Consider the following 13,561-nt stretch of genomic DNA (forward strand, 5'->3'; position numbering starts at 1 on the left):
TTTTAGTTTCATCAGAGCTATTTATTCTAATTAACGGCATTTGTGATTAAGGGGCCATTCTTAGAAAACTGGAAGAAAATGTTAACTTTGGCGTAAAGAGCGAGGCATTGACAAGGGGTTACGTAAGTTAATTCGTATGTTACGTCAAATCAAAAGTACGCGAAAGCCATTTAGCCAAAAAAGTAAAATTAATATGCAAATTTCGTTTTAATTATTCATGTACGGTGAGCCAACATCAAAGCTGCATATTCACAGGCGTTCAGAAATTAAATTAAAAAAAACAAGTTTTTTTAACTGAAAATAAGGAGTGATATTAAAGCGTAAAACGAACAGAAATTATTCTGTATATGAAAAGGGCTGTCCCCTCCTCAAATATATATATATATATATATATATATATATATATATATATATATATATATATATATATATATATATATATATATATATATACATATATATATATATATATATATATATATATATATATATATATATATATATATATATATATATATATATATATATATATATATATATATATATATATATATATATGTATATATATAGTACAGTGCAAATTTTGTTCTGGCCTTGGGAAGGTATAGGGATTTTGTGCTCGTTTTGAGTTTGACTCGGTTATTTACTGTAATTTCTGTTCGTTTTGGGTTTCATTTATTTATCGATGCTGATTTGTGGTAGTTTCACGCTTGGTAGATTATTTGATTTTATTTTTGCCCAATTGATGTTTAATGGAGTTCTTTACTTTTCTTTGAAAAATTTATTTAGTGCAAAAAGTTTTTTTAATTAATCTTTTGGATAGAACCTGCTTAATTTCTTGATATATTTCGATTGGTCTTACACTACGGCATACAGGACGTTTATCGATACAAGGTTTAATGATATCATGCGCAAGACACAACGCCTGTTAATTTAAACGCTGATCCGAAAATTAAACAACTCTTGTTAAACTTGAGGGTTCCGTAACTCCAAATCGATTGCAGCGCAAAAAAAAAAACAAAGGATAAAACTAGGCTTTAATTGAGTAAAATCAACATAAACTGTCTAAATAAATTGTTCGGCTTTAAAACATTTACAAGCTTGTATAAATATTATTAAAGTTGTTAATATCGTTTTCTCGAAAAAAGCAAAGAGAATTTTTGTATAAAAAATCATTTAAAAAATAGAAAGAGCATAAGAAAAAAAATGGATCCAACTAAATGATAACCATTAGTCTCACGAATCAGGTGAACCGCAATTTAAGTTCTCTAATATATCCGTTTCTTTAAACAAACAAAATCTCTTTAACATTGAAGAGATAGCCAAGTGACTTGGACTGCTTTCGTCCCTTAATAGGTGAGGCGAAATATAATGAAACTTATATATATTTGAAATCAACATAATAAGCCGATTCTTTTGATATATCTTTTGGTATCAAAATTCTGTTTTTTCAGAGTTTCGGTTACTGTTGAGCCAGGTTGCTGCTTAATAGTTGCTGCTTAATATGTTGAAAGGGCACTGCAAAATTTTGTCATAATATATATATATATATATATATATATATATATATATATATATATATATATATATATATATATATATATATATATATATATATATATATATATATATATATATATATATATATATATATATATATATATATATATATATATATATATATATATATATATATAAATGTTTTTTGGGGAAATGGACATCCTAAGATTTTCTGGTCTGAAAATCGATCTATATAGGTCACGATTTTGAGAAAATTCATGGAGCCTTAATTTTAGGGGAAAATACATGACTGACGTCATGTTTGTATACATCAGTATCGTAATGACGTCATCCACTAATGTAAAAAGCTGCATTCATGTTACATCCGTAAATGACCTCACATAAAAGATCACATTCTAATCTGTTTCAATGACGTCATTCATAGCATAAAAACAAGCGTTGTCTAGTAAGACCTATCAGTCTATTTTTGAAAAGCAAATAGTTTAAAAAAAGGATGAACATGCTAATAAGAAGTTTCGTCATTGGTGCCTCAGTAGGATGTGCTGGAATATCAATTTTTTGGGCGGTCAGAAAATTCACAACTTCAAGAGAAGATAAGAGCTCTCCTAACAAGAAAAGTGAGCTCAAACCAAATAATGAAAATAAGACCATTACTGCTCCAGCCGGTAGGGAACATATTCAAATGAAGAAAGATTTTAATCTTGGCACTGTTACTCCAAAGCAAATAGACATTGGAAAAAATTCACAGGCCAAAAAATGTAACGACATTCACCAGAATCCACTTTACAGTGGTGACAGTGTATCGTCACTTCTTTATACAGAAAAATTAGTCTCCAAACGGTTCGGAGGATCTCCTGTCGACCCTATTGTTAAGCTACCTGAGCCTATTGTCTTTGAGACCCTTCCAGTCCCTGAAACATCTGTTGCTGCACCAGCGTCAGAAGAACTAAAAGGCATGCCTGATCTTACCGAAAGTGGAATTCAGAAGAAAACTCACGGCATTATCGATGAGTTCTTGAGCAATAGGGACCTCCAGGATGCTGTTGAATGTGTCAAAGAGGAGATGCATAAAATGACAATCGTGCGTTTTATTGAGAATGGCCTCAATATCGTAATTGAGCGTAAGCCATCAGCTAGAACTGAATTCGGGAAACTGCTCAGAGAGCTTTTGTCAAAGCAACTGATATCCCGCGATGTACTTATTGAGGGTTTTAGCATAATGTTGGAAGGAGCATCTGATATAATTGTGGACGTTCCTCAGCTATTTGAAAATTTAGCTCAAACATTAAAGCCTATCCTGGAGCATGATGCTCAATGTTTGTATGTAGTTAAAGATATGGAACAGCTAGTATCTGCAGATATTACGACAAGGGGACGTTTGATGGCAGCGGTTTTAGCTGAGATAGCGAAGACAAAAGATAAGGAGAAGTCAGCTCGTGTTTAGCATACTTCTGGTCTTACTTGGAAACATTTTGGAGCCAAAACTAGTGATAATGTAGAACAACTTATTAGTTCGAAAAATTTGGGTTTCATGAAGGATTCACTTGGAAGCCTGCATCAAGCATCGCACCCTGAACGAACAGATAATGCTAGTACAAAAAACAAATGTGACACCAAGGAGTTTAACACGTGAGAAATTCCATAGTAAATAAGGAAGGGAGTCAGAGAAAATATTTTTTTAGAACTTGTGATCTGTTTGAGAGGAATGATATTACAATATTTACTAAGATTTAATCTACAGGATAAGATTGACTGTATATAATCTAAATTGTATGTTTACTGTGTCACCAATAAAATGTTGTTACTTGGAATTTTTTAGTTTTTCTTGAACCATATTGTACATATTAGGATTGCGTACAAAATACAATAATAATAGCAAAATAATAAAATAAATATATAAAGAATAAATATATTCGCTAAAGAAGTAAAATAATCATAATCTGATATCTATAATAGGTTTATTGATTGGGTAGTGCGAAATGACATTCTTGTCCCGGGCGCTGACTGATCTAGATTAGTCCCTGATCTTAGGCTACTGAAGCCAAATTTTTAACATTAACTAAAAAGCCTTTGGAAGATCAACCCGAGAATTATTTTTAAGTTTTATTTGAAAATTGTGTTTGCAATGTTGATTAAAGAAAATATTTCTCCTATTTTTTCCCCCTCTCACTCCTTCCCTTTCCCCATTTCTTCGTTCCCCCTGTTTCTTATTAACTCTTTTTTTCTTATTTATCTAAATCTTTGTCTGTATATTCTGCTTATTTTTCTACCACGGTAGAAAAAATACCGTATATGAAGGGGTTGCTCCCCTCCTCAATACCTTGCTCTTTACGCTAAAATTTGACTGTTTCTCCCAATTTTTTAAGAACGGCTCCTGAAACACATGGGCCGTTTAGTTATAATAGAAAGATTTTTTTAAAAGTAATAAGAACTTTATGGTGCTCATTAATTTCAGTTAAAAACAATTGTTTTTTTTTATTTAATTAAATCTGGGGACGCCAAAAATTGAAGGCCCATCTGCTGCTTCCAGATGTATTTTGTTTTCAGTAACAACTAAACGAGACCAGGAATAATAACCTGGAAAATAGCGACCTTGAAAATAATAACAACCTTGAAAATAAAAACAGCTGGAAAATGCGAACATTCTTTTTGTTTATCGCTCTGAATTTGTAACTAACTTTACAGAATAATCTGATTCACTGTTGGAATCTGATCATTGCACCTTTCTCAGATCTTGCTCTGTACTAGAAACTGAACATCAACGAATCGTTCATTTTGTTTGAATCTTTTGCCTAAATGTCTAGGTACGTCCACTTCGACAGCCAATCAACTTGAATAGTATCACACAAACTTTGTATCTCATGAGTCACAACCCCTATGCCTTCCCAAGGCCAGGACATAATTTGCACTTTTATCTTTTGGGGCATAAATATACTTGAAAGTTCAATTTCCCTTTTTAATGTAAAAAACTAACGAAGCTGAGCCTCGCGAAATTAAGACAAGGAGAAACAGGGTGCCTAATTGAACTCATATACAGTTAATTTAGTGCTGTTTATTGAGATACCAATTCCTTTAAAAGATGTTCTTTTTGAATATTGAAAAGTCAATCCAAAAAACAATTATTAGGAGACAGGGCTCCAGCCTCTATAATTTATTTGTTCCTTTAAGAAAATTTGAAGAGGTCAATCCGACAATCGCGCAGAGCTAAAGACGGAACATCCAAAATTTGCACTTAGCTAAGGCTGTATAGAGGGGGTACAAGATTACGGCGTTCCACCATGTTGTCCTGGTTTTTCCCAAAACTTTTTTGTTCACTAAAGCCAAAATCGTAAGAAATGAAGTTTTGATTACAACATGCACAACAACAAAGTCTATTATTTATTCTCATTTTAATGAGCACAATGCGCAAAACGCACAATGCGTTTTGCATATCCACAATGCGTTGATTTTGCGTTGAAGTTGTTTATTGAAGATTTTTTAAGACGTGAAATAGAAGTAGGATTTCAAGATCACACCTCTCTGAAGGGTTGTCATCTTGATGAAAAGTATGCAATGAGATTCAAAATGTATAAGAACCTTAAATTCCCTTTCTATGAAATATGAAATTTCTTATTTCTCCGTAATTGAATGAGAGCACCCTTTTTAAGCAATTGAATAAAAAAAACAAGTTTTTTTAACTGAAAGTAAGGAACGACGTTAAAACTTAAAACGAACAGAAATTATTCCGTATATGAAAGGGGCTGTCCCCTCCTCAATGCCTCGCTCTTTACGCTAAAGTTTTTTATTGTTTAAAAAAATAGAGTTGTGGGAAAGTCAAACTTATCCATGTCAAAATCCCAAACCCCGTCATCATCGCTATCATTTTCAATCTTGACACGTTTTGATTCTCACTGTCCAGGTTGATTTTCATTGAGTCGCTCGCATGTTCGGTGTCATATGTCTTCTAACCACCTGTGTCTTTGCTTTTCATTTTAATTTTTGACCTATTCACATGCTCGGTGTCGTATGTCTTTTAACCGCGTGTGTCTGCACTCTTCATTTTCATTTTTGACACGCCGCCGCTGTTCTTCTAGCCGCGTGTGTATTTGCTCTTGATTTTCATTTTAATTCGCTCACATGCTCGGTGTCGCTTTTCTACTAACCACGTGTGTCTTTGATCTTCATTTTCATTTTTTACATGCCGCCACTTTTCTTCTAACTGCGAGTGTCTTTGCTTTTCTTTTTCATTTTTGGCTCGCTCACTTGCTCGTTGTCGCATGTTTTCTAACCGCGTGTGTCTTTGCTCTTTATTTTCATTTTTATATGCTCTAATTGTCGCTTTCGTATATCTTCTAACTGCCCGTGTCTTTGTTCTTCATTTTTGACACGTTTTTGGATTTTGATTACTTCAGACAGTTTAGCAATGGCCTTTTCTTTACCTGCCCATATTGGTGTTGTCGCAATTGATGGTCCAGGTTGTCGATTTTCACATCTTATGATGTTTGATAGTTCAGGTGTTGGTTCCAAAGAATCATCATTTATAGTAACTGCAACTGCAAATTTTGCGCGACTCGGCTCAATAGTAACCAAAACTCTAAAAACCAATAATATAATAGCAATAGGTACATCAAAATAACTGTCTTTTTATGTTGATTCCAAATATCTAAAGTTCATCAAGTTTAATGCTACCCGTCAAAAGTTAAATGCTTGAGAAAATTTACCCGATTTTCAAAAAAAGGGGGCTAACATCCCCAAAAAAATCAAGCAATCTTACTGAAAATCACACCATCAGATTCAGAAAATCAGAGAACTCAACTGTAGAGGTTTCAAGCTCTGAAATGCAAGAATGTGAAATTTCACTCTTTTTTGCCAGAAGAAAGACCACAGATGTGTATTTTTTTTTTCAGGGGTAATCCCATCGAGTCAGTGATCCTAGAAGATCCAAACAAGGTTCATTTGACCGAAAATCAGACGCTCTAGTGCCCTTTTTAATTTATCAAAACGATTGAAGGCCAACTAGCCAGATCCCACGCCCTTTTTTCCCAAAGACATCCAAACAAAATTTTTTAGGCCGACATTGGATTCAGCATAGTTAAAAGGTTCAACAATTATGCCTTGGGGATGACATGAAACCCATAATCCCTGGAAAAAGGGCTGTAAGTTACGCCATTTGCCCATTTTTCAAATATGGTATTTGCCATTGGGAAATATAAGGAAATTTGGGGAGGGGGATTTTCCGTGGGAGAATTTTCCAGGGGAAATTTTACACGGAGGAAGGGAAGGATGCTTTCTTACATGATTTAAACATAGTCGGAAATTAGCTAAAAAAACAAACTTTTTTCAATGGAAAGTAAGGAACAACATTAAAACTAAACGAACAGAAATTATAAAGTATATGAGATAAGCCGTTAAAACTCTTTAAGTAAGACTGCTCAAACACAGGGACTGTTGAATTTTAATTAAATGTATTTTTAGAGAACTTTACGTAAACAGCGAGGATTTAAGAAGGGGCACCTCCCCCTCGTATACGGAATAATTTCTGTTCGTTTGAAGTTTTAATGTTGATCCTTACTTTAAGTGGAAAAAACTTTATTTTTATTTAATTTATTTAAAGGACAAATCCACTTAGATTTAATCATTTACAGAGAAATTGTCTCGAAAAAATAACAAATTAGTTTACGTGCTAGAACTCTTGAAGTATAATATTATGATATTACACTATATAATAATTTTATTATAGTTTAATAATTAAAACATTATTTATTTGTACTAGTGTTAATAATATATTTTATTTTTAGACTATATAAAAAATTATATTCATAAATAATTATTATTTACGTATAAAGAAAACAATTTTGATAAATATTATAATAAATAACGTTTGTACAGAATCTTTAATGTATCACAATAGCAGTAGGTTATTTCCTATTTACAAACAATTTCATAAATAGGCTATTTGGTGTGTCCGTATGAGATCCCATACTACATATAGGTATTAACAACTCATCCTCAAGACTGATTCGAAGTACCAAATTTTAAATTTTAGATACAAAAAAAGAGAAAAAAGCATGAAAAATACTGGAAATTTGCCTTGAATATGCTAATTTTGTCAGGCACCACCCCTCCTCCTAGAATATTCTAATAGTGCATGCTAAACACTTGATATGTCCGATAGCCCCCTCCCCAGCAAATATTAATAGCTTATACCCCTGAGATGCAAATATACATATTTCAGACACACACGAATAAAAGTAAGAGTACAAGGAGAATTCAAACAAGGATGTTGACCAAAAAGATGTTGATTTTTTCAATCTTCCTTGATTTTTATGTAATTTGTAAATTTTGTGTTCCTTTTTAAGTTGCATTTCTCCCTCAATGTGAATTCCCACATCCTTGTCTTGACATGTTTGAGACCCTAGGTCATGCAGGGTACACCCAGAGATTAATTGAAGGATCCCCCAGGAAACGATGAAATCCCTGACATCCACCCCTCCTCCAATCTTCCAAAGAATTGTACCTCTGTACACCTATGCGTACAATAATTGCCAAACTCTTTCTGAAATATTTAAAACCCGTACTTTTATTTATCTATTAAATTTGTTTCAGGGATTAACAAGTTTTTCTTAACAAGTTTTCTTAACAAGGATTAACAAGTTTTTCTTGGATTAAGAAGAATAGAAACACAGTTTCCTTTAACTTTATTAACATGAATTTCAAGACTTACCTTAATTACCTTAATTTCCTTAAGACTTACCTTAATTTCAAGACTTACCTTAATAATATCAGATTCAAAGAGTTTTGCAAGTAATCCTTGGTGCATTATGTCTGGGCATGTTATCAGATCAAAAATATAAAAATGTCCATTACTAGCAGCAATTTGAACAAGGGTCACGTTTCCTTTACTACTGTGATTCACCACTTCACAATCAAACGCCACTGGCCGACCACAACTAATAAATTCACTTATAACAGACGCACTATCTTTCACTGAAACTATCACATGTGACAACTCGGTAATTCTAATTCGATTCAAATCTCGTACTGGTGAACTAGGGGCTGAAGGAAATGAGCTAACAGGCAGAGAGCTTCCTCGCTCCCTGTCAGTATTTTCAGCAAGAGTACGAAGCACAATTGAGTTCACTCGTTGTTTTAATGTCTGTTGTGATGGCATCGAGATTGGTAAGGGGCTTGGAGGAGGCATACTTTGGTAAAATTGTAAGCTGCATGGTGGAGATGCGGAGTTTGTTAAAGCTGGAGTGGGACTGACAATACGGTTTTGAGTACTTATATTCTGTGTATTCACCAACTTTGTTGGGTTTGGCAGTAGCTCAACAACGTTTGAAAGAATTTGGAATATATTTGAATGCATTCTTAAAAAAGTACCTAAGTCCTGTGAATTCTTGAATAATGGAGACCAAGTCTCTCTTGGATAGCTACTTGCAACGCTATGAAATAGCTCATCTATATGCTTGGAACCGCTTTGCTCCAAAGTCAGGCGGAAATACACCAAAAATTTGTTAGATAGTTCAGGATTCACTTTTGTTTCATTTACTGGCTCTTGATAAAGCTTCTTCTCCATCCCTTCATATTCACGAAGCATGCACGTTTCTTCATACACAATAAATACGGTAGGATGTCTTGATAAAAAATCACGAAATTCTTTTAGATGCTGGCCAGAGATATGTCTTACCTCAGGGGGGGCCTGAGACCTATGACCAAGCAAACTTTTTATAGGTACTTCCACCCCAGGACCATATTGCTCAACACGTTTTCGAAAATATTCTGCTGCTTCTTCCTCATAGTTTCTAGTATTATTCTTTTGATGATATTTATCAACTAGACTCATATTTGAGATACTAACCAAATCACCATCAACTGTGAACAGAAAGGGATATTGACCTAAGAATTTCCTTAGTCCTGATTGTGAACCTCCAGCAATTTGCCTCATGGTTTTGGTGAATCCTTTGGAGCCAAACTGACAACTCAAATCATGAAGTGACCTAGGTTGACCTCTTTTTTCTAATAGTCGTTCAAGAAAAAACATCAAGGTCATGTATTTGTTGAGGTCATAGTCAGTCCCATCCATATTATCCATCCTAGAAAAAAAATTAATTATTAAGAAATCACTATTTCCATTCGTAACTATCTTACCACCATCCATAATAAGCGCCCATTGCCCCTTCTGAACTTCTCTTAGTCCCTGTGAAAGAGTAGGACGCACTATATGGCAACATGAATTTAAAAAAGCCACTAGTCAAATTAATACTACAACTAATACTAACAACTCATCGCAGCACCAAGCCGCCTGAGGCAAACACAGCAACGCACACTCCTCCTCCATCCCAATATATTCAAAACCTCCCTTTTTACACCCTCCCATGAAGTTTCCATTTCCTTTAAATCTTTCTTTATGACGTCCTCCCACCCTAGACGAGGATGACCTGCTTTCCGTTTAGCCCTAGACGGTTGGCCTACATTCAGCTAAACTACACGGGCACTCCTTCATAAATTTCCTGTTAAAAGTAGAAATGATATTTATTAAAACAATTACAAAAAATGCTCTGGAGGGAACCCAAAGATGATTGGGTCACTGTTGAGGAGGATGAGGGGGAAATAAGCCTGCCCTGAAGGAAACAAAAGTAACAAAAATATGATATTCAACAATAATAGAACTTTTTTGGACAATCAAGCTATTATCTCTGGAATATTTCCTGTAATTATTTTCTCAATTCTTAAAAAATGAATTCTGTAACATAAACCACAAGTTTAAAGCTATTACTTTTCTTTGTAAAAACGATACATTTTTTTTACAATACTACGATAATGAAAGGGCTATTTCGATCACTTTTGCTTTAAACAATGGAGTTTTCAGTCAAACTGTGTTAAATGAAGATTGGTAAAAAAAAAAAAAAATTGCAATTACCAACTAACTATATTTGCTGTACCTGATATGCTTCCAGAAAAGCACTAGTCATACATTAGGACAAAGAATAGAGGGGGCGGCAGTGCCACTAACATATAGGATAATATCTGCTAGTATTAATGTTGCTCTTTACTTTCACTTGATTTTTTTTTTAGTATTTATAATAAATTTATTCATATTTTAATATTATTTATATTCCCCACCACCACCCCAAAAAAAAAATATTTACTCATGCTCATGTGGTCCTCAGTTATTTCTGGCATTAAAATATTGCCATCCGACAACAGCAATATCAAACAGAAAATAATGCAGTCAGTGGCGCCGATTCACGAAAATGTAGGAGGGGGGAATTTTTCAATTTCTTTTTATGAAAAAAAAAGAAAAAAGAACAACATTGAGCAAATATACCTAAAACAGGGGGTAACCTGGAATTGTCAGCTCCTAGGAGAACATTCTGTTACCGGGCGGAGGGGGGGGGGTCGGTTTGGTGTTGTCAGTGAAGTGCCAGTTTTTTTTTAATTCTAATTATATTCGAAAATAGCACGAGCCAGTTTATTCGAGCTGCCTTTGTAGATAAATCTTGTGTAGTTTGCAAAGTGATCGTTTTAAATTTCAACTTCGCTCGTTGCTTCCTCCCAAAGAATGTTTTTAATTTTAATTTCAGAAACAAAACCAGCGAGGTTCAAATTTGGACCACGAGAATAATAAAATGTTGATTGTATCGGAAGAAGTAGCATAAGTTTTCCCACTTTCCTTTGCCAGTTGTTTATTTTTCAATAGGAAATAATCTATAGACAGAATGAAAGCGAGGCTTTTCATAGATTTGCTAACTTTGGCTATAGACATAGCTATTATGAACATGAAATCCTCCAAACAGTCAGCTATAGTATCTAAGGAGAAGATAGGACACTCAGAAGAAAATGCATTGTAAAAGCAATGGACATGAAATCCTCCAAACAGTCAGCTATAGTATCTAAGCAGAAGATAGGACACTCAGAAGAAAATGCGTTGTAAAAGCAATGGAATTGCTTTTACAACGCATTTTTACCTAATTGGTAAAACACATTTTAATAAATACCTAATTGGTAAAACGTATTTTTACCTAACTGGTAAAACGCATTTTAATAAATACCAAATCGGTAAAACGCATTTTACCTAATTGGTAAAACGCATTTTAATAAATACCTAATTGATAAAACGCATTTTTACCTAATTAGTAAAACGCATTTTAATAAGTGCCAAATCGGTAAAACGCATTTTTACCTAATTGGTAAAACGCATTTTAATAAATACCTAATTGATAAAACGCATTTTTACCTAATTAGTAAAACGCATTTTAATAAGTGCCAAATCGGTAAAACGCATTTTTACCTAATTGGTAAAACGCATTTTAATAAATACCTAATTGATAAAACGCATTTTTACCTAATTAGTAAAACGCATTTTAATAAATACCTAATTGGTAAAACGCATTTTTACCTAATTGGTAAAAAGTATTTTTACCTAATTTACAACACATTTTACCTAATTACCTAATGAAGCAATGGAATTGCTTCATTAGGTACTACTACGTATATCAGTGTGGTAAGGTAAGTAAGTAATTTCATAGAAAAAAAGAAGAAAAATACAAAGAATTATTTTCAAACAGTTCGTGGTAACGAACTGTAAGTAAGGAGCGACCCGGCTCAATGGTAACCGAAACTCTAGAAAACGGGTTTTTGATACCAATAAATATATTAAAAGAATCAGATATCAATGCTGATTTCAAATATATAACTTTCAGCAAGTTTAGAGCTACCCATCAAAAGTTACGCGCCTGAGAAAATTTGGCTGATTTTCAAAAAAAGGGGGAAAGACCCCCTAAAAGTTATAGAACCTTAATGAAAATCACACCATCATATTCAGCGTATCAGAGAACCCTACTGTAGAAGTTTCAAGCTCCTATTTACAAAAATGTGGAATTTTGCATTTTTTGCCAGAAAAAAGTTCATAGACGCGTGTTTATTTGTTTGTTTTTTTGTTTTTTTTTTTCCCCAGGTGTAATCATATAAACCCAGTGGTCCTATAAGAACGTGGGAGAACTCATTGGATTGAGCACTTATATTTTTAGGGCCTTTTTTCATTGACCAAAAAAAATGGAGGGCTCCTAGGGCCCCACCCGAGCTCATTTTTTTTTCCAAAGTAATCCAATCAAAATTTCGAGATGTCCATTTTGTTCAACATGGTCGATAATATGATAAAATATGACTATTAGAATGATTTAATCACCCAAAGTCCGCGGGGGCAGGGCTGAAAGTTATGAACTTTACTCAATGTTAACATATAGTATTGGTTATTGGGAAGTATACAGACTTTTTCAGAGGAGATTTTTTCTGGTAGGTGGGGGAAGGAGAGGGTCGGGGGCTATATGGAAGGATCTTTCCATGAAAGAAGTTTTCATGGGGCCCGGGACCTTGCTCCGCCGCGCCCCCCGGATGTCCCAGCATTATTAAAGAAAAAGATCAGGAATTAAATAAAAAAAAACAAGTTTTTCAACTGATCAACTGATTGTGATTAAGAGGTCATTTTTAAAGAACTGGAAAAAAAATTCGAACTATAGTTTAAAGAGCAGGGTATTGACTAGGGGCGAACCCCCTAATATACGTGTTAAAAATTTATGAATATAGAAGTTCGTTACGTAAGTTAATTCTAAGTTACGTATATTTATTACTAATAAAAACGTTCGTAAATAAAATTAAACAAGTTTCGAGAAAGCCATTTAACCAAATATAATATGCAAATTTTGTTTTAATTATTCATGTACGGTGAGCCAAAATCAAAACCTGCATTAATTCAAAAACGTTCAAAAATTAAATAAAAAAAACAAGTTTTTTTAACTGAAAGTAAGGAACGACGTTAAAACTTAAAACGAACAGAAATTATTCCGTATATGAAGGGGCTGTCCCCTCCTCAACGCCTCGCTCTTTACGCTAAAGTTTGACTTTCTCACAACTCTATTTTTTTAAACAATAAAAAAACTTTAGCGTAAAGAGCGAGGCGTTGAGGAGGGGACAGCCCCCTTCATATACGGAATAATTTCTGTTCGTTTTAAGTTTTAACGTCGTTCCTTACTTTCAGTTAAAAAAACTTGTTTTTTTT

The 13,561-nt window shown here is 33.7% G+C and overlaps 1 protein-coding gene across 2 annotated transcripts in view; it reads right to left on the minus strand.

The window, feature by feature from the left end:
* The window catches only part of egl (Egl_like_exo domain-containing protein), a 128,113-nt gene that overhangs the window by 99,282 nt on the left and 15,270 nt on the right, over window positions 1-13,561 (minus strand). For both annotated transcript variants that reach the window (XM_089100764.1, XM_089100763.1), the window contains exon 2: window positions 8,273-9,596. In XM_089100764.1, the coding sequence (XP_088956890.1) occupies window positions 8,273-9,595 (1,323 nt within the window). In that variant the 5' untranslated portion in view covers window position 9,596. The remainder of the gene's footprint in view (window positions 1-8,272; window positions 9,597-13,561) is intronic.

The sequence above is a fragment of the Artemia sp. Qi Xiang Cuo genome, chromosome 14 (genome assembly GCF_049724085.1).
Source record: "Artemia sp. Qi Xiang Cuo chromosome 14, ASM4972408v1, whole genome shotgun sequence".
NCBI classification, from domain to species: Eukaryota; Metazoa; Arthropoda; class Branchiopoda; order Anostraca; family Artemiidae; genus Artemia; species Artemia sp. Qi Xiang Cuo.